This window comes from Artemia sp. Qi Xiang Cuo, chromosome 4 (genome assembly GCF_049724085.1).
Source record: "Artemia sp. Qi Xiang Cuo chromosome 4, ASM4972408v1, whole genome shotgun sequence".
Classification (NCBI taxonomy): domain Eukaryota; kingdom Metazoa; phylum Arthropoda; class Branchiopoda; order Anostraca; family Artemiidae; genus Artemia; species Artemia sp. Qi Xiang Cuo.
The window spans coordinates 345713-372859 of NC_142797.1; the positions used below are offsets into that span (position 1 = coordinate 345713).

Here is a 27147-nt window from a genome sequence, read left to right on the forward strand (position 1 = left end):
TTGCCATAGAATCATTTTCGACTATTAAAAAGGGAACAACCCATTAAAATTTCTTATCGAATGAGCCCTTTCTGAAGTTTCTACGACAACGTTGTCTATGCAAAACCTTATATGCCCCCAGGGCATAACTTACAACCCTTGCCCTGAGGGTTGTGGGGGAGTTGTCTTCCTCAAAGACCTAATTTCCAGAACTTAAAACTACGTTTAAATAAAATGGCTACCTCAAAATTTTGATTGGATGTGTTAGGGGATAAGGTGGGCGTGAGAGGGGGATTAGTTGCCCTTCAATCACTTTCGACTATTAAAAAGGGCACTAGCTCTTTGAATTTCCAATCGAATAAGCCTTTTTTGAAGTTTCTACGACAACAACTTCTATAAAAACCTTATATGCCCCAAGGGCATAACTTAAAACCCTTGCCCTGAAGGTTGTGGGGGAGTGTCCTCCTCAAAAACATATTTTCTATCTGGAAATAAACTACGCTGAAAAAAATGGCTATATCAAAATTTTGATTGGATGTGTTTGGGGGAATGCTGGGCATGGGGGGGAGGGGCAAGTTGCCCTCGAAATACTTTCCACTATTAAAAAAGGCACTAGCCCTTTGAATTTTCAATCGTATGAGTCCTTTTTGAAGTTTCTAAGACAAGGCCTTCTATAAAAACCTTATATGCCCCCAGGGCATAACTTAAAACCCTTGCCCTGAGGGTTGTATGGGAGTGTCCTCCTCAAAATCATATTTTCTATCTGGAAATCAACTACACTGAACAAAATGGCTATCTCAAAATTTTGATTGGATGTATTTGGGGGAATAATGGACGTGGGGGGTTTAATTGCCCTCCAATCACTTTCGACTATCAAAAAGGGCACTAGCCTTTTGAATTTCCAATCCAATGAGTCCTTTTTGAGGTTTCTACGAGAACGCGTTCTATAAAAACTTTATATGCCCCCAGGGCATAACTTAAAACCCTTGCCCTAAGGATTGTAGGGGAGTGTCCTCCTCAAAAAAATATTTTCTATCTGCAAATAAACTACGTTGAAAAAATTGGCTATCTCAAATTTTTTTTTGGTTTTGTTTGGGGAAATAAGGGGCGGGGGGTGGGGGGGCTAGTTGCCCTCCAATCACTTTTAAATCTTAAAAAGGGAATTAGAACTCTCGATTTCCAATCGAATGAACCCTCTTTGAAGTTTCTACGACGACCTCTTCCATATGAAGTGCCTCTGGGAAAAAAATAATAATAAATACGATTAAGTTTAGTGTTACCCATCAAAGGCTAAGAGCCTGAGGAAATAAGCCGAATTTTTGAAAAAAGGGGGAAATACCCCTAAAAGTCATAAGAATCTTATTGAAAATCAAACGATCAGATTCAGCGGATCAGAGAACCCTACAGTAGAGAAGTTCCGAGCTCCTATATACAAATATGTGAAACTGTATTTTTTGACATAAAAAAAGTAACATATTTTTTTTTTTTTTTTAAGTGTGATCATATCGAACCAATAGTCCTAGAAAATCACAAGAGGGCTCATTCGAACCGAAATTAAAAGTTCTACTGCATTTTTTAAGTGACCGAAAAAAAATTTGGGGCAACTAACCCCCCTTCCACACCCTTTTTTCAAAAAGTCGTCTCATCAAAATCTTGACAGGCATTTTGTTCAGTATAGTTGAAAGGTACAACAACAATGTCTTTTGAGATGACACCACCCCTAGAACTACCGGAGGGAGGACCACAAGTTATGAAATCATAATGCCCATCGTTTAAATATAGTATTTGTTATAGCGAAGTATACCGACATTTTTCAGAGAGGGGGGAGGGGATTTTCGGGGGATAGATTTTCTACGGGAAGAATTTTCCATTGGGATGGAAGTTTCAAGGGTGAACTTTCCAGGGAAAGTTTTAAACGGTGGGAACTTGCCCGAATTCGTATACGAAATTTGTTTTATTTGTATTACTTTCTCGTTGTCGTCCCCATTTTACATGTGGAGATGATTTGTGGGAATTGTCCAGAGGAAATTTTCAGCGGAGTTGTGTTTCTCTGGGGATTTTTACGTGGGAAAGGGATTGTCCACGGGAACAATTTTCCATGAGGGAATTATCACCAGGAGACATTTTTTACTTGGGAGGATTTCCAGGAAATATTTTCCTTAAAAAGATCAGAAATTAAATATAAACAAGTTCTTTCTTAAAATGGAAGTATGCTAAGGAGTATTTTTCAGGCGGAATCGTAAGCAAGAAATTTTCTGGGAGGAATTCACAGCAAGGATGGAATTGTCCGGAGGTAAATTCCCAGGGAAAAAACTTACATGGGAGGAAATTTCTACGGAAGAATGTTTTATGGGGTGATCTTCCATGGAGGAGGGAGGATTTCCTAAGATTACTTGAAAAACGACCAGAAATTAAATATAGAAAAAACAAGATTTTCTACCGAAAGTAAAGAACAACTTTCAAACTTACGACGAATAGAAATTATTCCGAATATGAGAGGAGTTGCCCATTCCTCAATACCCCGCTCTTTACGCTGAAGTTCATCCTTTGGTCTCAATTCTTCAAGAACGATTCTTGAACCACAAGGGCCGTGTAATTGGATCAAAACCTTTATTAAACGTTATTCAAACCTTAAGCGTAAAGAGTGGGGTATTGAGGGGGGAGAAGCCCCTCTCATATACGCCATCCTAGCCGCGTGGTTGGCACGCTAGATTCGGAATCCTTTGGCCGAAGGGTGGGGGTCCGATTTCTGGTGTGGCCGGTATTTTCCTTTGGAACCAGGGTCGGTGGCGTAATACTTTAAGCTCAGCAACGGTCAACCCAGCTCTAGATGGGAACCTGGATATCTCTGGGGAAGGTAGGCAGGAAGGGTATGCGAAAATATAGGAGGACTGGCCCCCAACCCCCCACTGCACTTCCTGGCTGAATGGCGTTGAAACGGAGTACAGCACCGCCGACTTGGACTTTAAGGGTCTAGTTTCGTATCCTTTTTATACCCCCCTCATATACGGAATACTATCTGTTCGTATTAAGTTTTAATGATGCTCCTTACTTTCAGTAGGAAAAACTTTTTTTTATTTAATTCAAAGTCAGGACTCCAACCAGGAACGTTTTGCTTTTTAAGTTATTCCTCTCCTTAAACTGGTAGAAAAGACCCCCTTCTCCCCCCCCCCATCCCATAAAAAAAAATTAATTGTGCAATAATCCCTTTTTTGTAGATTTGCCATCTCCAAAACCATCCTAAGATACCCCCCCCCCCCTTATCTAAGGGTTGAATTTATGTGTACCTAAAATACATCCATTCAAAATAAAAACTTTTGGTAGCTACAATATTATCATATTTTAATTAAATACCTGAAACATGAAAAAATCATGCTGCAAACGACATCTACATTAACCGAGGCATCAGTTGAAACTAAAAAGTCTCTTTCAACGGAGCTTAATATATCATATATTAACATCTTCACATCTGGGTAGGACAAGAAGGGTACATCTGGATTTCCTTTTTCCTGTACGCTTAGGCTAGAGAATGCCAGCTGCCGATGCAATATTAGTGCCAAACTAGTTGCCCGAATTTTATCGACTAAAGGACAAGAGAAAAACGTTAAATGACAAAACATTTGAAACATTAGGATTCACAGAATACTCAGAAGTTTAAATCCTAAATGAAAAACAAGGGGAAATTGACCATGAAATAGCAAGAGGGAGATAAAAAAAAGCTAGACGAATTGACATTATGCAGAAAGAAGGACAGAGACCAGATCTCAAATTTCTCTTTGAAAAAAACATGTAAATCACGAAACATGAAGATCACGAGAAAGAAAGATGTAAAATTGTTTTAAGTTAAATTGAGTGTACTGAGGTCCGAACTTTGTGGGGGTAGGGGAGGGATCAGTAATTTTTTTAAAGGAGGTGTAAAATTTTTTAAAAAATCACATTTTTACGTGACTTTTTGTCCAGAAAGTCACTCTTTTATTAATCTTAAGATGGTTGGGAGGGGGGATTCCCTTTCTTTTATATGAGACTGAAAGAGAGATAAACACGTCGTTTTTTGTTATTTGGCTATTTCTAGGAAATTTTATTTTGATCTCACAAAAATGAACAGAATTATAGATTTACTGATATTTTTAAATAATATATATATATATATATATATATATATATATATATATATATATATATATATATATATATATATATATATATATATATATATATATATATATATATATATATATATATATATATATATATACATATACATATACATACATATATATATATATATATATATATATATATATATATATATATATATATATATATATATATATATATATATATATATATATATATATATATATATATATATATATATATATATATATATATATATATATATATATATATATATATATATATATATATATATATATATATATATATATATATATATATATATATATATATAGCAACGAGAGACCACGGAAGGCTTCTATATATGGATTGTCACTGTCTCTTGTCTTCTAACCGCAGACAATTGGTTGTCTTCATAAAGATATTTAATTATTAAAGCAAGTCGGATTTCTAACAACGATATCTACTAAATTTCAAGCTTATGGTTTTCTTTTTAAGGTTTCTGAATTGTAGTAACCCCTTGTTCAAATAAATACAAATATCTTTGCAATTACCAGTTTATTGCTGTTTACGCAATTTAATGTCTTTCAGTACTGTGTCTTTTCAAAGATAATTGATTATTAAAGCAAGTCTAATTGCTAAGAACGATTTCTACTAAGCTACAAACTTTTGGTTTTATTTTTTAAGGTTTTGTTAAAATGTATACAAACATTTTTGCAATCACCAATTTATTTACTCTTTACATAATTAAATGTCTTTTCATACTGCAATCTATTCAAAGATATTTGAATATCTTTCATATCTTTGTTAGAATGTCCGATTTCTAACAACGATTTCTACTAAGCTTCAAACTTTTGATTCTATTTTTCAAGGTTTTTGAATTGTTGGAATCCCTTGTTAAAATATATACAAATATTTTTGCAATTATCCGTTTTTTTGCTCTTTCCGCAATTCAATGTCTTTTCATACTGCAGTCTATTCAAAGATATTTGATTATTACAGCAAGTCCGATTTCTAACAATGATTTCTACTAAGCTTCAAACTTTTGTTTTTTTTTTAAGATTTTTGAAATGTTATAGTTCCTTGCTAAAATATACACAAATATGTTTGCAATAACTAATTTTTTGCTCTTTAGTCAAATTAATGTCTTTTCATACTGAATCTATTCAAAAATATTAGATTATTACAGCAAGTCCGTTCTAACAACGATTTCTACTAAGCTTCAAACTTTTGGTTTTTGTTTTTTAAAGTTTTGAAATTGTTGTAATCCCTTGTCAAAATATATACAAATATAGTTGGAATTACCAGTTTTTTGCTCTTTGAGCAATTTAATGTATTTCTCCATGCCTAAAAATCTTCAATTTTTCCTCTTAATTGTGACAAGTGTGACAGCGTCATTGCAATACTGATGTATATAAAAATGATGTCACTCACATAAATAGTTTTTTTTTACAAAATTAAGCCTCTTAACGAATTTTCTCAAACTTCTCAAACTTCTTAAAATTAGATTATGCTGATGTTTAAATCATCAGCATAATCTAACTTCAGGAGATTTTTTCCTCCCCATTTGATTCCGTGGTCTCCCATTGCCTTTCCTGTGCTCCTTTACACAAAGTCCATCACAATAATCCATATAAAGGGGGATAGAATACAACCTCTTTTAACTCTTGATTTAATAAAAAACCAGCTGCTAACCTCATTTCCTACCTTAACCGCAGCAGTGTTATTCTCGTACATAGTACTAATCACTTAATGTATTTGTCTGGTATACCATACAAGGATAAAACCTTTACTAAAGCTCTTCCATCAACAGAATCGAACGCTTGCTCATAATTTATAAAACTGAGGACCAAAGGTGTTAGAAAACTCAGGCACTTCTCAATTATTAACCTAAGAGTGAAAATTTGGTCGACATATCCTCTACCTTTTCTAAAACCGCACTGTTCTTCTCTTAAAACTTTGTCAACGGCATCTCTCAGTCTAAAAAGTTTCGTATTACTAAGTAATTTGCTACCTAGAGAGACCAGACTAATGCCTCGATAATTACCATACTCCCTTTTATCACCTTTCTTATAAAGTGGCTTAATTAAGGTTTTCCTAAAATCGTTAGATAATTCCCCTTTTTCAAAAATCATATTCATAATTTTTAGTAACTTATTTCTAACCTCAGAGCCACCATATTTAAGAAACTATCAGCACCTGGAGCCTTATTATTTTTTAATCCTTTTAGTACTGTCGCTAATTCCTCCTCACAAAAAAGATCTTCCTTCACATCCATGGTATCACACACTTTTTCATTTTCCTCTATAACTTTTCCTGCAACTCTATGTCGGTTAAGCAAATTCTCAAAAAGTTCGGCCCATCTCTCTTTAGTTCTTTCCTTATCGCTAATTGTGGCCCCATTCATATCTTTAACTGGGCCAAGTCCGGATTGACTAAACCCACTCAATTTTTTAGCATGCCAGTACAATATTTTACAATTATGCCGTCTAGCTGCATCTTCCAGATCCTCGGCAATTTTATCCATTGCCTTCACTTCACATCTTCTTAGTTCATATTTTAATGCTTTCTCCACTTTCTTTCCATTCCTTTTGTTTTCATATGATCTATTACTCAGATAATTCTTGTACAAGTCCTTTCTCCTTTCTAATAAACATAAAGATTTTTCACTAATATTCTTAGCTGCAGTTCTAGCTTTCTTCCCTAATACACTTTCAGCAATTCAAAAATTATTTTTCTAAAATTACCCCAACCATATTCCACATTGCAAAATTTTAAACTATTAAATTTAGTATTCAACTGTTCCTGGGAAGTTTCTCTCAAATTCTCATCCTGGAGTCTACCAGCATCATTACTTCTCGGTAGGCAGTTACCCGTCCGATATTTCAGCTTTAAATTAACCCTTGATACTATTAGATGGTGATCTGTGCTTTTTAACATCGATAACGGCACTTCCGTATACCCTAATATCTGGTATTAATCCTGCTATTCTTGGGCTTTCTATATAACATAATCAATAAGGTTTGCTGTCTTACCATCACGTGAATACCATGTTAACTTATGAGCCATTTTATGACCAAACACCGTATTGGTTATAACTAGATGGTATCCTATGCTAGGATACCATCTATCCCTATTTCTACCGACCTGAGCATTAAAATTTCCCAGTAACAACATAATATTTCTACCTGCGACCCTGTCTATTTGCGCCTATAACTGTAAGTAAAATTCATCTAAGTCACTAGTATCTCCGTCAGTCGGTTCTACAGGGGCGTCTACTACTATAACTGATACCCTGAACTTTTTAGTCATAAAATGAGCAATTACTTTTCTATTATTAATACCTTCCAAGCATAAACGAGAATTAGCAGCTTCCTTATTCATCACAAGCACTACTCCCTGTCTATGTAATCCATCCTTCCTGCCTGAGTAAACAAATTCTATATCATCTAATTTCATGCTTCCTACCCCTGGGATATGAGTGTCTGAAACTCCTAATAAATCCAGTTCGAATCATCTGAATTCTTCAGTCAAAATGTCGATACGATAGTCATTTTTTAACGTCGTAACATTCCAAGTTCCAATTTTTATGTTCTTTAAATCATTGGAATTATTTTCGCCTCGGGAAAAGCAATGATCCCAGATACCAGTGCAGGACGGGGATCACATATCTTCTCAAGTCAACACCGAAATGCTTAAGCCGGCTTAGAACCGGACAGCAAGAAGTTCCTGGGACCTCCATGAATGGAGGCTTTGTGCAATCCTGGGCCCATCTTGGTCACAACATGGTTTTCAGCAGTTGGCGATGCTGTTCTATCAACAAGAGTCGAAATCCTGCACAGACAATCTCAAGCCTATTACCTCCGACTCATTATATATTCATGCCTAAAAATATTATGCTACTACGGGGATGCAGTCCATAATAGATAAATTAGCTAGGAAGAGGCTTTTCAGCCGGAGGACGCCCGTCAAAACATACCCAGCCCAAAAAAAATTGTCCATTAGTCAGAATCCCGTGCAAATGCTGTGTCGTTTACAGGGCTATAATTTCCTCGAAGAGCGCCACTCCTCAAGTGGAAATAGAGTTGACCGCAAGGTCCCCAGTCTTGCAGGTACCCCTAAAGGGTCGAGGCAGCCCTTTGCAGAGGCCGTTGTCCATGGACCTGGATCTTACGCCCTGTCACAGTTGTCCTCCTATAGAGGATCCTCCCGCGATGGTGTTCTGCCTCACCATGCAATTTAACCCATTACTCATGGGACTTGTGGACAAACCAGTGGGCCCTTTTGATTGCACATTTGAGGGGCCTTCTTCCTCCTCAGCCTGTATTTATGACCCCGGGTAAGGGTGGCTCAGTTTCTATTATGGACCCCAGGGATTAGGTCCCCCCTTGGTCCGTGCCTCCTATGGAATGGCCTGGCTGAATGAAACACGCTGAATGGCCTGGGGGGAGGCCAGGAACATAAAAATGAAATTAATTAAAAATATTATGTTTTATTTAAACATGGAAAATGATATAATCTTCTGTATGACTTTTTAAACATCAAATTATTATAGAGAAGTATGAATAAAGTTGCACAGAAGACTTTTTGGTTTTCTTATTTAATATAACTCAACATTAGCTTGTAAAACTAACGTAAAACAATAATGTAAAACTAATACCAGCCTACTTTATTGATTTATTTCAGGATTAGCTTGTAAAACTAGTGTCTGGCCTAATTTATTGATTTACTTCAACAATTGCTTGTAAAACTGATGTAGATAACTAATGTAAAATTAATGTCTGGCCTAAGTTATTGATTCACTTCAACATTAGCTTGCAAACCTAATGTCTAGCCTAATTTATTCATTTACTTCAACATTAGCTTGTAAAACTAATGTAAAAATCTAATGTAAAATTAATGTCTAGCCTAATTTATTGATTTACTTCAACATTAGCTTGCAAAACTAATGTCAAATTAATGTCTAGCCTAATTTAATGATTCAATTCAATATTAGCTGGCAAAACTAATGTAAAAAACTACTGTAAAATTAATGTCTGGCCTAATTTATTCATTTACTTCAACATGAGCTTGCAAAACTAATGTAAAACTAATGTCTAGCGTAATTTAATAATTTACTTCAATAGTAGCTGGTAAAACTAATGTAAAACTAATGTCTAGCCTAATTTATTGATTTACTTCAACATTAGCTTGTAAAACTAATATCTAGCCTAATTTATTGATTTACTTCAACATTAGCTTATAAAATTGAAGTAAAAAAAACTAATGTAAAATTAATGTGTAGCCTTATTTATTGGTTAACTTCAACATTAGCTTGTAAAACTAATATAAAACTAATGTTTAGCGTGATTTATTGATTTACTTCAAAATTGGCTTGTAAAACTAATGTAAAACTCATGTCTAGCCTAATTTATTGATTTACTTCAACATTAGCTTGTAAAACTAATGTAAAATTAATGTCTAGCCTAATTTATTGATTTAATTCAACATTAGCTTGCAAAACTAATTTAAAACTAATGTCTAGCCTAATTTACTGATTTACTTCAATATTAGCTTGAAAAACTAATGTAAAATTAATATCTAGCCTAATTTATTGATTCACTTCAACATTAGCTTCTCAAACTAATGTCTAGCCTAATTTATTTATTAATTTCAACATTAGCTTGTAAAACTAATGTAAAACGAATGTCTAGCCTAATTTATTGATTTACTTCAACATTAGCTTGTAAAAATAATATCTAGCGTAATTTAGTGATTTACTTCAACATTAGCTTGTAAAACTAATGTAAAAAACTAATGTTAAATTAATTTCTAGCTAATTTATTGATTCACTTCAACATTTTCTTGCAAAACTAATGTAAAACTAATATCTAGCCTAATTTATTGATTTATTTCAACATTAGCTTGTAAAACTAATGCCTAGCCTAAGTTATTGATTTACTTCAACATTAGCTTGAAAAAAATATTGTGCAAAACTAAAAAGCTTGTAAAACTAATGTCTAGCCTAATTTATTAATTCACTTCAACATTAGCTTGCAAAACTAATGTAAAACTAATGTCTAGCCTAATTTATTGTCAAACATATAACACATAACTATAAAGATTAGAAATGCTTATGTATATAGTCTATGTTTAAAGACACCATTTAACTAATGGGGTATAAATAAGTTCCAAGACCATACTGTCTAAACACACCTAAGAATTGGGAACAAATAAGTTCCAAGCCATGTTGATTTGATGCAACCGAAGAAAAAATCAATAACCGTGAACAAAATTCCGATATTTCAGTCAAGGCCTAGGCTCAGCCCTCCTCAAAGCAAGACGAAGATGTAGGCTACGTATAGAATAAAAAACACAAAGCAATATAAAAAGATAATCCTTAAATAAAAGATCAGTACTTATGGGACATGAAGCTACTTCAAGGTTACCAAACTTCTGTAAAAATTTAGACAATGTTTAACAATTGCCGTAGAAAGACCCTTCCCCTGCACTAACACTTTTGTATGAAGTTTATTCTTATTAGTTTCATGAATAGAAATGGAGGGTGACGGAAAGAGGCAAGAAACCAATCATTCAACTTCAAAAATTAATTCCCGAAAAGAATTTAGAGTAAATGTTTAGCCCAACAATATAGATCTGATCATTTTGAATTTTCCTATGAAAAAATAGCGAATTTCAAACAAAACAAAAAGAAAGTTTAAATTTCCTTGTTTCTTTGACAAGGAATTACCGTGACTAAATGATATTGTTTCTGAAAACAAAAACATCTACCTTTATCAACTAAAAAATAAACATCAAACATATAAAATTTGATTTGTGCCTGGTTGTTTAATTTTCCAGCTTTTTTTTGTTTAGAAAAATAACAAGCAGCCAACGAAAATAGGAAAGAAAACAACAAATAACTTACAAAAAATTCGTTTCTGAAGAAGCCGTAGCTTTTGAGCTGTTCGGTAAGTGCTGTATCTTGTTGTTTCAGTCAAATGATAAATTTGATTTAAGAGATCTGAGTGTACAGGATGCTCAAACTGGGAGGCTCCATTCCTGAAAGAAAAAGGCTGGTTACCAGGAGCATCAATCGGAGGGGAGTTTTATCCCCCCCCCCTTAGATTTTCATAAATACCATTTGTGATGCTTTCATTGGAAAATGATTTATCGAGTATTTTTATTGAAAAAATAATAAAAAAAATTGCCCACCCCAGTTTTGAAAAACACATTTCGCCCCCTCCCCATATTTTCTGGAACTTACGATACTACTGGTGACTAATGTACAGAACTAAATAAATAAGTAACAGTCCAAGGAGGGGGAGGTCTTGGTTTTAAGTCGTATAATTTTCAAATTGTTTAGGTCAAACAAGACTCTTGTGCAATGTCATATACATGAATGATTCATATTGCATTAATTTCTTACACAAATTATATAAAATATAACTATCGTAAATTACGTAGATGTAAACTGAATCCAATACTTTTTGTATAAACATACAAATTAATGGCTATAAAAGTTCCTGCAGTTTATGTGCTCTAATTTCTGTAGCATCTGCTACAACCTGTATGGTGTTGTCTTGTATTTAGCATGAATGTTTACTACCTTCCTGTTTTATGGCATGTGCATACCTACACATGGAAGAGAAGGAATACCCCTGCAGCGTTGAGACGAGTGATTAATGCGACAATTGAGACCATTGAATCATTCAATCGTACTCCCTGCCTAATTCGACTCTTCTCCCTTTCCATTCAATAGTCAATCTCTTCCAGTAAATCTATCAGTATTTTTTGGCATACTATTTTTTTCGTTTCTTCTTTGACTGTATATCGTTCCGTTGTTGCATTTGTTATGGGCATACTTGTGAAAATCTACACTATGTTTTAGGATAGCTATGTTTCTATTGAAATTGAATCATTCTATCTTACTTTTGGCCTGTTTCAACGTCCCTTTTTTCCACTTTAATGCTCAATTTCTGGTATATATATCAATTATTTCTGCGTATCTTTTTTTCCTTTTATTGTCGCATTTAGGCTATTTTATTTTGCACTTACGCTGGGTTTCCAAGTAATATTGACACTTGTGATTAAAAAACATTTTCTATTTAAAGCGGATGATTCTATCTTAATCCTGGTCTGTTTCGACGTCTCTTTTTTTTCACTTAAACAATCTTCCATTTCTGGTATGTCTATCAGTCTTTTCTTTTGTATATAACTTTTCTCATTTTATTTTTGCTTTTATGACATTTTATTTTTGGCTTCACACAGGGATTCCATGTGATATTCAGACTTGTGATTGTGATTTCTATTTAATTTGGATTACTCTAATTACAATTGGTTATTTCAAAGCCTCTTTTTATATTCGGTCTATTCCTTATTTCGTTGGTCTGTTCTATTTTCGGTCGTTTGGTCTATTTTACTTTCATTCTATTCTGGTCTATTTATCTTTATATGCCTCCCAATTCCCCATTGCACTTCCTGGCTGAAGGGCCACAAAATGGAGATCAGCACCGCCGGTTTGAACCTTGATGGTCTATTACCATCATACTTGCTTACTTACTATATGCCTTTCTATATCCTATTCCCCTTTTTTCCACTTTTATATATTTTCGGTAGACATATCCATATTTGTTTTTTTTTTTTCAGAAAGACCAATTTACAAAAATTTTAAGTTAAAAAACTACTTTCAAAACGTTAGAAGTCAACAGAGGAAGCTGTAAAAACTACGTGTTCTTTCTCACAATTTTTAGGTTTCTTATTAAAATCTTAAAGCAGCAGAAGCATAGAATCCCCCATGATCCGGAGAACACCCCATCCTTCCCTAGTAAGACTGAAAAACTTTAACATAAAACCCCTTATTATCTGTGTTGCATTTAAAACTAAGGTCTACTTAGTTTCACTTAATGTCCATACAGGGCACACCGATAGTTCCACATAACCAAAACCAGGGGGACCAGAGGATATTTTACCTTGTTTTCAACACTGATTTCTACATATTCTTAGGCACTATGTTTAAGGTTTCTTTCACATGCGTGTCTAGCTAGAATCTCATGTCTAGACACGTGTCTGGCCAGAAATCAATGTCTACAAAATTACCGTTCACAAGAAGAATTCAGTGCTTATTTAAACTACAACTTTAGTTTCAAATAGATTACAGTTGTCATTTCTAGCCAATCAAGAGAACTTTTGCAGATAAAACCTTCGAAATTGTAATCCCTATTTTTACTGTCGCAAGATAGTGGATGAGACAAGCCAAACAATTGCCTTAAAGTGATTCACTATTATGTCTGGTGTTCGATATTTGCCTAAAATTTAAAAAAATAATTAATGAGAAAACAAAAACTAAATTCGAGTTTAAAAATGTAAACATAGATGATGAAAATAGTGGAACTTGACACGTTCTGATCGGCTGTAATCAAAAATCCTAGACTTTGCGTTGTAGAGTCTAGAACTGGATCCTTAAATGTAACTTGTCTAGCCAAGCATCAAATTTTACTTGTGAACGGTAGTTGTCTAGACATTGATGTCTGGTCAGACACATGTATAGACATGGGATTTTAGCTAGACATGCATGTGAAAGCCACTTTAAAGTCTAACATGAAGCTGAAAAGACAAAACACAATCATCAGAAAAAAAACTCGAACTGTTTTAGCCTTCTCTTTAAGTTGTACAAAAGAAGGATTAAACATCAATAGTTTTTTCACTTAAATGTTATTGCAGATGGGTAATTTAATTAATAACTTGGGTCAGGGGTGAAACAATGAGTTTAGAAGGGGTTTTAATAACAAGTTGTAAAAAGGGCATTAACCTGATAATTAGGATCAGGGCCCCAATCATTGCCTTGAGGTACTCTAGCACAAACTATTTCCGCTTCTAAACTTTGTGTTTGAAAAACAAATTAATTAATAAACAGTGTTATCAATTCACGAAAATTTGGGTAACAAACCTTATTTTTTGAATTTCTAGGGCGGGAGCAAATTTATCAATTTCTTCCATCAGAATACAAAAAAGGCATTTTTCAATTGAAATGCCCGCAAGAAAGGTATTTTTTAATTTCAAGGGGCGCATCCCCCCCCCCACCTCAATTGACATTAATGTTGATACAGTATCCACTTAACAATTCAACTATTTAATATAACTATTTAATATATATATATATATATATATATATATATATATATATATATATATATATATATATATATATATATATATATATATATATATATATATATATATATATATATATATATATATATATATATATATATATATATATATATATATATATATATATATATATATATCTCTTTTGGGATTGACGGGATCAGTGCACTCCATCTAAAAAGTGGTGGGCCCGCTCTCATTAGTCATGTAACCCTCCTAATGCAGATTATCCTCATTCGGGGTATTGTCCCAACCACTTTCTCAATTGGAGACCTTACGCCAGTTCCTAAAAAAGGAAAAGTTACCATGCAATGCTCCTCTTTCCGTCCAATCACGGTTGCTACCACTCTCTGCAAGTTATTTGAACTTTTATTCGTAGATGAGATTGAAAAACTGTGTTGTAGTCCACCAAGACAATTCGGTTTCCAACGCGGCATTGGTTGTGCGGAAGTGCTCCATGTCGTTGCATATGCACTCCTGGATGCACACAAATCAGGAGAAAGTCTTGCGATCGGGGGCTTAGACCTGCAGAGAGCGTTTGACTCATTGATTCATGCACGTATGTTGCTAAACTCAGCTAAAAGAGGAGTGAACTCAAATATCATCCGGGCTTTCCGTGATATTTATTCTCACCTTCGCGTGCGACTTAAGCTCCCTCCCGACAAAGGCCTTCCGCCAGCCCCACGGTCAGCTTTGATACCAGTCCATAAAGGTGCCCGTCAGGGAGCAGTTTTATCCCCCAATTTCTTCAATAACTACATTATTGTACCTCAAGACAGCTGTCCTTCATCATGCATTCTCAGTTCCATTGACATCTCCCTAGTGTGCTATGCCGATGACACGCTGAATCTCAGTCGGACGCTTAACCGCCTTTCAGAAATATTCTCATGTCTGCATTCCAACTACGAGAAAGTCGGTCTGAGATTTAACTCCCAAACGTCGGAAGTTTTGTTTTATAATTGGAAGAATGACCCTCCTACTAATATCACACTAGGTGATTGTTCAGTAAAACCAGTTGATAAAATAATATATCTAGGGCTTCCACTAGGTTCCTCATTACAGTATACCCATTCCCTTCTGATCTCACATCTTGAACGGTGAATATCCAGCTCCTATGCTTTGATCGTTAAATCCACTCTGAGATTTAACCATCCACTACTGGCAAGTATTTACAACGCTACCGCGCTGCCACATATATTATATGTAACATCTTTCTGGACTTTAGTGGCGAACCGTGAAAAGTCTAAAATCCGCTATGTATTTTTCCGTTTTGCAAAGTACCTACTAAAATTGCAACCTTGGACAAAAAATATTTTTCTGATTCGGCGCTATAACCTAGCGGACCCAAATCTAGCTGTTCAGACACTTATTAGCCGGCAAAAAACAAAACCAGCAATTCTAAAGCACGAGTGGGCAAGTTAGCTTGTTTAATTTTCCCTCTTGTTTCCCTTTTTATTTATTTCTTTTTTTTTTCTTTTTTTTTCTTTTTTTTCTCCTTTCAAAAGTTGTTGTCTTTGTTGCTGTTTTCGAAGAAGTTGTTGTTTATGTTGTAATCTTTGAGTATGCTATCTTTCAGTTTCCACTTTTCGTACTATTTTGTATACTATTTAAGAAGTTGTTGCTTTTGTTGTTATTATTATCGTTTTGTTCCCTCTTTTCGTATTTTTGTATACTCTGTCATTGTACATTTATTGTATACGACGGGTTTTCATATATATATATATATATATATATATATATATATATATATATATATATATATATATATATATATATATATATATATATATATATATATATATATATATATATATATATATATATATATATATATATATATATATATATATATATATATATATATATATATATATATATATATATATATATATATATATATATATATATATATATGACAACGATAAAGGCTAAAAGCAATATTTCCTCCAAGTTGTAGCAAATGCCGAGTATTGCATTCTGACTTTTCAAATACTATTTTAATAAAAGCTCCAAAATAGATTATACAACAATGTAAAATTATCAACTCATGATTGTACTACGTCTGTATCATTTTTGGCTCAGTTTTGTGTGTATTATATACCTGACTTTTATATTTTAAAATAAAAAAACGTCATTAGACTTATCAGTATTACTTTTTTTTTATTATATTTCTGCTTTAAACTAATATATAGTTTAAAGTTAAAATATATAAAGTTAAAAGTTTAAAGTTTAAAGTTAAAATATAGTTAAAATATATAGTTTAAAATATATTGAAAATCCGTCTAGGAGTGCACTTTGTGTATTTTGTTGTTAAGTAATAAATTTTGTTTTCTTTGGTATATTTTTTAGTATGGCAAACTATATTTGCTCACGTTTGAGTCTGTATTCTCTGCACCTGATCTGGTTCTGGAAACTAAGTTTGAACAGAAATTTTACAATTGTAGTAATGTCAATTGGAGCAGACAGTGCCTTGCTTGTTCGAGTATTATGATTGTTGCAATCAGACCTAACCTTAAACATGCCTGAGAAGCATAAAGGTAGATTATTATTATTATGCCATACTAAAAAATATACCAGGAAATATTGCTTTTAGCCTTTATCGTTGTCAGAAGGCTGTTAAAGCCATTTATCAATTTAACACCACGCTCAGCCATATCATTAATTTCTTTTAATTTTTTGACAATTTACAATCCTTCTTAGAAGCCATTATTTGAGGCCAGCTGTTTGGATATTGTCTTAGGAAATCCGTTTTTAAATTAAATCGGTTTAAGAATGTAAACGTTGTTTTTGTTAGTAAATCTACCAATTTATTTTTGAATACGCCTTTATTTTTGTTTTGAATAAGCCTCTTAACAGAATTTCCAAGATCTGATCTGAAGGGCAATCTAAATAACTCTCTTCCGAACATTTGCTCCAATATGAGGCTTGCTCCTTTGAGTCTTCTCGTGTTAGATGCTTTAGTGTCGAAGCATATCATCTTGAAGTTGTTGGAAAGATCCCATTCATGTAGGCATTCCTCTCCAGAGATGTTTGCTGTTACAGGAACTCCCAGCAACTGTTACTTTTTGCCATATAAAACTGTAATAGTTATTCGCTCACATTGTTAATTTTTTTAAACACCCGGTAAAAGTTTACCGTCCCAATTGACAACCAGGGGCTCTTTTTCAGGAATGTTTACTTTATAAAAAAATTTCAGTGTATTGTTCTCTGAACATTTGCCTTCTATGGTGTAATGAAGTTTTCAAGACTTTGTACTCAAGAGGGTTAAGATACAGTGCTTCTAGAGAGCTATTAAAATTCTTGTGGCATTTCTGTCGGATAACTTACATCGATCTAACACAGGGCTTCCTAAACTTTTTTCATTTACGACCCCATTTCTGATTGCAAGTTTCCTGGCGACCCTATATAAATATAATTGAAAGATAAATAAATATTTTTTGATGATTCTTTTATTAGGTAACAATGTACACATACACATGAAAATATATAGTTTTAGTATTCGTTTAAAAATGTACAAAAATCTAAAATAAAAATTCCACAAAAGTTGAAAAGTTGTCTTTATTATACTTACAAAAATTATATGCCCTATTCATAATCAAAATTGAATTTTTTGCAATAACATAAATAAAAGAGAATTCTGACCGTCTTAGTTGAATTGTATATATTCAAATACAGTCGCGTTGGGTGGTAAATATTAAATTAAAATAAAGGAAAGACTTTAGTGAAATGGATGTGCCTGTTATTTATTGCATAACAAATCAAATCTTGGTGGAATGTTTGACACTGCTGGACATAAGACCTCTTTAACAGTTTCTAGCGATGAACGATATTGATATGTGTTAAAGCTCAGACAGTATCTTTACATAAATTATTTTAAAAAAACTTTCCTAAAAATTGGTTTTTCAAAGAAAATTAAAAGCCATTTTAAACTTAAGATCAACCGATAAAAATACATTTTAAAATTCAAACTCAAAGCGACAAGAAATTACTATTGAACAGTAAATGAAACCCAAATCTAAAAGAAATTAAATAAAAGATCATAACAAAAACATACAAAAAGTAGTACTATAAACGAATAGATAGATCTTAATTCGAGTAATGCTCAGATTGAGTATTAAAATCAAGCTTAAAATGAAAAAAAATGTTTTCCAATTTAAATATAAATGAAACTTAAAACGAACAGAAATTAAATAAACAATCAATGCAAACAAACATACAATAGATATTAATGTAAATTAATAAATAAATCTTAAAACGAGTGAGACTTAAATTGAATATGCAAATCAAGCATGAAACGAACAAAAATCACTACAAACAAGAGTTCGGGTATGACCTCCTTCTCTCACTGTAAGTCTAAAACCTACTGCATCATTGGCCCTTTACTGAAAACCAATTTTATGACAAATATTTTCTTTTGTACTTAATATTGAAAATAAAAATTAAAATTATAGTAACATTTTGAACTGATGAGCTTTCAGCAATTAATATCATTATACATCAAATATTCAGTTTAATTTATTATCTCTTTTTAAAGTTGTTAAAGACGATTATAGTTTCCCTACAAAAAAGTGTTTGGATACTGCTTCCTTTCCTAACTTCGAGTAAAAACCAAAATTTTACTGCGTCATTGGTTCTTAACTGAAAACGAATTATATTAAATCAATTTTATTTTCCAGTTTTTAAAACATTGAAAATAAAAATGACATTACATTAGAATAGAATACGGAACTAATGTATATCTCAACAACTATTATGTTTATTCATAACGTATTCATTTAGTCGTAGTTATTAAGTTGAAAGACTGTTCAAGACGTATATAGGTATCAATAAAGCGTCAGTGATGCTGTAGGTTTTAGGATTTTACATTGAGAGAAGGAGGTAACACCCAAACTCTTGTTTGTGGTGACTTTTGTTCGTTTAAAGCTTGATCTGCATATTCAATTTAAGTTTCACTCGTCTTAAGATTTATTTATTATTTTACATTAATATCTATTGTATGTCTGTTTGCATTGATTGTTTATTTAATTTCTGTTCGTTTTAAGTTTCATTTATACTTCAATAGGGATTTTTTTTTTCATTTTAAGCTTGATTTTCATATTCAATCTAAGCATTACTCGCTTTAAGGTCTATTTATTCATTTATATTATTACTTGTTGTATGTTTTTGCTATGATTGCTTATTTAATTTCTGTTCGTTTTGGGTTTCATTTATTCTTTAACCGTAATTTATGGTTGTTTCGAGTTGTAATATTAACAAGTATTTGCATCTGCTGAGATTCAGTTTAAAATGGCCTTTACTTTCCTTTGAAAACTAATTTTTTCGGAAGGTTTTTTTTTAATTAATTTTTGTTCGTTTTTGATTGCAAAAAGTTTAAAGTTTTTAAGAATTCCTTATTTCAAAATCAAAATATTTGAAAATAAATCAAATATTCATCAAATTGACGAAAATGTTATCAAAGTAGCAATATTAAGGTTAGATATTGGTCTTGTGTCAACTTCGGACTTCTTTTAATCTGATGTTTGAACTATTTTTGACACAATGGCTATCTCTAAATTATTATCGGATTGGTTTAGGGGAAAAGGGTGTGGGGGGACTACATTAAGCTTCGGTCTCTTTTGACTCTTTAAAAGTGAACTAGAAATTTTTTATTTTCAATCAAATGAGCCCTCTCTGAAGATTATACGAGTATCCCATCTATAAGAACCATATATATATCCCCAGAGTATAGCTTACAACGCCTGTCCCTTGCCCTGGGGGGTTGTGTCGACCCTGGAGTTTTAATATCTGATGGTTGAACTACTTTTAACAAAATGGCCACCTGAAATTTTTATCAGATGAGTTTATCCATCCGATACACCTAAAGGCGTGGAGGGGCTAGTTGCCCTCCGAAATTTTTTCACTCTGAGAAAATGAACTACAACTTTTAATGCCTTTAACGCCTGCCCCGGCCCTGGGGGGGTGGGGGTGTCGACACAGGAGTTTTTCTTATCTGACCTTTGAACTATTTTTAACAAAATGGCTAACTCAAATTTTTTATCAGATGTAAATGGGGGAAAAGGGCCTGGGGGGCCAGTAGCCCTATGATTACTTTTGACTCATAAAAAAGGCACTAGTACTCTTGATTTCCAATCGAATGAGACGCCTTTGGAGTTTGTCCGACGACTCCTTCTATACGAAGGATCTGGGAAAAAAAATGGAGTGTGGGGGAAGGCTAGCTGCCCTCCAATCACTTTTGACTCTTAAAAAGTGAATTACAACTTTCAATTTCCAATCAAATGATCCCTCTATGAATTTTATACGAGCATCCCTTCCATAACAACCATATATGTCCCCAGGGCATAACTTAAAACGCCTACCCCCAGGCCCTGGGGGGCTGTGTTGACACCGGAGGTTTTTTTTGTTATCAGAACTTTGAACAATTTTCAACAAAATGTCTATCTCAAAAATTTGATCTGATTCATTTAGGGCGTGGAGGAGGGGGGGCTAGTTGCCCTCCGATCTCTTGTCTCTTAAAAAGTGTACAAGAACCTTCAATTTCCAATCAAATGAGCCCACTCCAAAGTTTATACGAGCATCGCTTCCATAAGAACTATATATGCCCCTAGAGCATTACTCATAACGCCTGCCTCCAGGCCCTGGCGGGTTCCTTCGATACAGAAATTTTTCTTTTCTGACCTTTGAACTAATTTTAAGGAAATGGCTATTATAAAAAATTTATCGGATGGGCTTGGGGAAAAAAGGGTGTGTGGGGGGGGTAGTTGTCCTCATATATCTTTTGACTCTTAAAAATTGAACTAGAACTAATAATTTCCAAAGAAATGAGCCCCCTCTGAAGTTTATACGAGCATCCCTTTCATAAGAACCATATACGCCCCCAGGATAACACTTATAACGCCTATCCCCCAGGCTTTGGGGGGATATCTAATTTTTTATCTAATTGTTATCTAATTTTTGAACAATTTCCAAAACATTGGCTATCTCAAAATTTGTAGCGGACGGGTTTGGGGATAAAAGCGTGGGGGGCTAGTTTAACTCTCTTGACTCCTAAAAAGTGAACTAGAACTTTCAATTTCCATTCAAATGAGCCCTCTATGAAGTTTATACGAGCATCCCTTTCATAAGAACCATATACGCCCCAGAATAACGCTTACAACGCCTATCCCCCAGACTTTAGGGGGCGTTTTTGTTATCTAATTTTTGAACAATTTACAAAACACTGGCTATCTCAAAATTTGTAGCGGACGGGTTTGGGGATAAGAGCGTGGGGGGCTAATTTAACTCTCTTGACTATTAAAAAGTGAACTAGAACTTTCAATTTCCATTCAAATGAGCCATCTATGAAGTTTATACGAGCATCCCTTTCATAAGAACCATATACGCCCCCAGAATAACGCTTACAACGCCTATCCCCCAGACTTTAGGGGGCGTTTTTGTTATCTAATTTTTGAACAATTTACAAAACACTGGCTATCTCAAAATTTGTAGCGGACGGGTTTGGGGATAAGAGCGTGGGGGGCTAATTTAACTCTCTTGACTATTAAAAATTGAACTAGAACTTTTAATTTCCATTCAAATGAGCCCTCTATGAAGTTTATACGAGCATCCCTTTCATAAGAACCATACATGCCCTAAGGCCATAACTTAGAACGCCTACCTCTGTGCCCTGGGGGGTTTTATTGACACTGGCTTTTTTCTTGTCCCACCTTTGAACTATTTTTAACAAAATGTCTATCTCAAAATTTCCATCAGATGGGTTTTGAAAAAGAAGGCGTGGGGGGGCTTGCTGCACTCGGATCTGTTTTGACTAATAAAAAGTGAGCCCAAACTTTCAATATCCAATCAAATGAGCCCTCTGAAGTTTATACGAGCATCCCTTTCATATGAACAATATATGCCCCAGGGCATAGCTTATTACACCTGCCCCCGGGTCCTGGGGGGTTGTGACAAGTTTTGTTATCTGACTTTTGAGCAATTTTTAGCTTAATAACTATTTCAAAATTTTTATTGGATGCATTTAGGGAAAAAGGGGAGTGGGGGGCTAGTTGCCCTCCTATCTATTTTGACTCTCAAAAACTGAACTAGGACTTTCAATTTCCCATCAAATGAACCCTCTCTAAGTTTTTTACGAGCATCCCTTCAATAATAACCATATATTCCCCAGGGCATACCTTACAACACCTGCCCTCGGGCCCTTGGGGGCTGTGTTGACCTCTGAGCTTTCATTATATGGTCTCTGAACTATTTAAAAAAAAGCTATCTCAACGTTCTTATCGGTGGGTTTTAGGAAAAAAGGGCATGGAGGGGGGGGGATAGGTGCCCTCCAATCTCTTTTGACTCTTAAAAAGTGAACTAGAACTTTCAATGTCCAATCAAATGATCCCTCTTTGAAGTTAATACCAGCATCCCTTCCATAAGACCCATATTTGCCCCCAGGGCATAACTTACAACGCCTGCCCCCGGGTCCTGGTGGGTTGTGTCGACAAAATAATTTTTGTTATGTGATCTTTGAACTATTTTCAACAAAATAGATATCTTAAAATTTTTATTGGATGCATTTGGAAAAAAAGGGTTTGGGGGGGGGGGGGAACTGGTTACCCTCCAATATCTTTTGACGCTTAAAAAGTGAACTAGAAATTTCAATTTCCATTCAAATAAGCCTTCTCTGAAGTTTATACGAGCATTCCTTTCATAAGAACAATATATGCCTCCAGGGCATAGCTTATAACCCTTGCCCCTGAAGACTATGGGGGGAGTGTCCTTCTCAAACATACAATTTCCAGAACTTTCAACTACGATGAGCAAAATGGCTATATCAAAATTTTGATTAGATGTGTTTGGGGAAATGATGGGCGTGGAAGGGATGTCAGTTGCTTCAGAATCACTTTCGACTATTAAAAAGAGAACTAGCCATTTAAATTTCCAATCGAATGAGCTCTTTCTGAAGTTTTTGCGACAACGTTGTCTATACAAAACCTTACATGCCCCCACGGCATAACTTACAACCCTTGCCCTGTGGGCTGTGGGGGAGTTGTCATCCTCAAAGAAATAATTTCTAGAACTTAAAACTACGTTTAATAAAATGGCAATCTAAAAATTTTGATTGGATGTGCTTGGGCAACATGTGGGCGTGAGAGGGGGATTAGTGGCCCTCTAATCACTTTCTACTATCAAAAAGGGCACTAATCCTTTGTATTTCCAATCGAATGAGCCCTATTTGGAGTTTGTAAGACAACTCTTTCTATAAAAAAAAACCTTGTAGGCCCCCAGGGCATAACTTACAACCCTTGCCCTGTGGGCTGTGGGGGAGTTGTCATCCTCAAATACCTAATTTCCAGAACTTAATAGTACGTTTAATCAAATGGCTATCTCAAAATTTTGATTGGATGTGTTTGGGGAAAAGGTGGGCGTGAGAAGGGGGTTAGTTGTCCTTTGAATTTCCAATCGAATGAGCCTTTTTTGAAGTTTCTACAACAACGCCTTCTATAAAAACCTTATGTGCCCCCTTGGCATAACTTAAAACCCTTGCCCTGAGGGTTGAGGGGGAGTTTCCTCCTCAAAAACATATTTTCTATCTGGAAATCAACTACGCCGAACAAAATGGTTATCTCAAAATTTTGATTGGATGTGTTTGGGGAATGATGGGCGTGGGGGGGGCTAGAAGCCTTCCAATCACTTTCGACTACTAAAAAGGGCACTAGCCCTTTGAATTTCCAATCGAATGAGCCTGTTTCGAAGTTTCTACGACAACGCCTTCTATTAAAACCTTATATGCCTCCAGGGCATAACTTAAACCCTGGGAGTTATGGGGGAGTGTCCTCCTCAAAAACATATTTTCGATCTGGAAATCAACTACGCTGAACATAATGGCTATCTCAAAATTTTGATTGGATGTGTTTTGGGGAATGATGGGCGTGGGGGGTGCTAGTTGCCTTCCAATCACTTTCTACTATTAAGAAGGGCACTAGAACTCTCAATTTCCAATCAAATAAGCCCTCTCTGAATTTTATACGAGCATTCCTTCCATAAGAACCATATATGCCTCCAGGGCATAACTGATAACCCATACCCCTGAAGACTGTGGGGTGAGTGTCCTGCTCAAATATATAATTTCCAGAACTTTCAACTATTTTGAACAAAATGGCTATATCAAAATTTTGATTGGATGTGTTTGGGGAAATGGTGGGCGTGGAAGGGATGTCAGTTGCTTCAGAATCACTTTCGACTATTAAAAAGAGAACTAGCCATTTAAATTTCCAATCGAATGAGCTCTTTCTGAAGTTTTTGCGACAACGTTGTCTATACAAAACCTTACATGCCCCCACGGCATAACTTACAACCCTTGCCCTGTGGGCTGTGGGGGAGTTATCATCCTCAAAGACCTAATTTCTAGAACTTAATACTACGTTTAATCAAATGGCTATCTCAAAATTTTAATTGGATGTGTTTGGAGAAAAGGTGGGCGTGAGAAGGGGGTTAGTTGCCCTCCAATCACTTTCGACTATTAAAGAGGGCACTAGCCCTTTGACTTTTCCATTTGAATGAGCCTTTTTTGAAGTTTCTACGACAACGCCTTCTATAAAAAAAAACCTTGTATGCCCCCAGGGCATAACTTACAACCCTTGCCCTGTGGGCTGTGGGGGAGTTGTCATCCTCAAATACCTAATTTCCAGAACTTAATAGTACGTTTAATCAAATGGCTATCTCAAAATTTTGATTGGATGTGTTTGGGGAAAAGGTGGGCGTGAGAAGGGGGGTTAGTTGTCCTTTGAATTTCCAATCGAATGAGCCTTTTTTTAAAGTTTCTACAACAACACCTTCTATAAAAACCTTATGTGCCCCCTTGGCATAACTTAAAAGCCTTGCCCCGAGGGTTGAGGGGGAGTTTCCTCCTCAAAAACATATTTTCTATCTGGAAATCAACTACGCTGAACAAAATGGCTATCTCAAAATTTTGATTTGATTTGTTTGGGGGAATGATGGGCGTGGGGGGGGGGGGGGCTAGTAGCCTTCCAATCACTTTCGACTACTAAAAAGGGCACTAGCCCTTTGAATTTCCAATCGAATGAGCCTGTTTCGAAGTTTCTACGACAACGCCTTCTATTAAAACCTTATATGCCTCCAGGGCATAACTTAAACCGAGGGTTGTGGGGGAGTGTCCTCCTCAAAAACATATTTTCGATCTGGAAATCAACTACGCTGAACATAATGGCTATCTAAAAATTTTGATTGGATGTGTTTTGGGGAATGACGGGCGTGGGGGCGCTAGTTGCCTTTCAATCACTTTCGACTATTAAAAAGGGCACTAGAACTCCCAATTTTCAATCGAATGAGCCCCCTTTGAAGTTTTACGACGACCCGTTCCATATGAAGTGCCTCTGGGAAAAGAAATTAAATAATAATAAAACATTGGAGCCGTATGGCCTTTACTATAGGCAACGCTATAGCATTGCCTCTGATAAGTAGTGTTGAATGGCGGAAGAATAGGCTATGCATTGCCATATCTGTTATTGTGGGGAATTCAGTTCTAGTTCTGATCCAGAATTCAGTCAAGGGTTTTTTTGGAACTTGTAGTTTTAAGTTTGAATAACTCAAAAGGTCAGCAAATTCCTCTTGGGCTTTAAGTGGCATGTTATCAATCTGAGTTAAATCAATACAAAAAGGATTTTGAATCCAAGCTACCTTTTTGAAATCAGTATGTAACATAAAATATGTACAAAACTAGGTTTCTAGCACTTTTAAGTGATCTACAATCATTTTTGCAATAAAAATTTTACAATAATTTCACTTGATCATCAAATTGTCAACACTGGAAAATATTTCGAACAATTTTTTCTCTATCCTATCTTTCCAAATTTTAATCTTTTTAATAAAGCTTTCAATTTTATCATTAGACGTAAATATATTGCTAATTCTTTTCTTGAAGAGACAAATTGAGATCGTTTAACTTCGCAAAGATATCCAACAAATAACACAGCTTTGAAGTCGTTTCGAAGAAAAGCAGCAAGTTCACATTTTCGTTCGATTAAGAATATTTCAATTCCTTCTTTTAATAATAATAATCTTTTTAAACTTTTACCTCTTGACAACCATCTTACTTCTGCATGTAATAATAAAGTTGTATAGACGGAATCCATATCCTTACAAAGATTTGAAAATAAGTGACTGTTAAGGGCATGGCTCTTAATAAAATTTAAAATCTTAACAGCATTCTGAAGCGCATTGTTCGATTATGGTGCTACCTTTTTTGCTGCAAGCGTCTTTTGGTGAATAAGGCAGTGAATAAAAGTTATATGGTCATAATGAGTAGCTTGAAAAATGATTTAAAACCAATGTTTTCGCCCATCATCACTCTTGCACCTTCTGTGCATATTCCACAGCAATTTTTCCATTCTAGATCTTTAGTCTTTAAAAAATCATCAACTTTACAATACAAATATTTTCCTATAGTATGTTATAAATATTTGACTTTAATATCTAAATATTTCACTTTAAAATCTCTTGCAACCCCATTATTTTGATACGCAACCCCATTTGGGGTTGGTAAACTAGTCAGGTAATCCCCATAGAATAGAAGATTAAATTTTAACAAAAGACTCATTATGTTTGAAAATTGAGTTTCAAAATACTTTTTAATAAAAAAAAAATGTTAATTACGAGACTGATTATGCAAAAACCCATAAAATTCTTAGAATACCCCAAACTGGCTCCTAAGGGTAGCAGATGGAATTACTGGGACTAAAGAGTGTTGTAACTCTGTTTTCCTTAAAATTACAACTATTATGTATGGAATACAAAGTTTCACGTACAATTTTGGCTTTCTGTTCAGATATTAAGCTTGTTTTACTATTTACCATTCTGGAGTTACGGCTCCATTCATCAGCT

General features: G+C 34.5%; 1 protein-coding gene across 1 annotated transcript in view; it reads right to left on the reverse strand.

Moving 5' to 3' along the window:
- Nucleotides 1–16919, reverse strand: part of LOC148952658 (uncharacterized) — a 104390-nt gene extending 87471 nt beyond the window's left edge. The window contains exons 1-3 of the mRNA XM_089087325.1: nt 16840–16919; nt 11024–11157; nt 3334–3562 (exon numbers count right to left, since the gene is read on the reverse strand). Of these exons, the coding sequence (XP_088943451.1) occupies nt 3334–3562; nt 11024–11157; nt 16840–16919 (443 nt within the window). The remainder of the gene's footprint in view (nt 1–3333; nt 3563–11023; nt 11158–16839) is intronic.
- Nucleotides 16920–27147: the final 10228 nt, after the last annotated feature.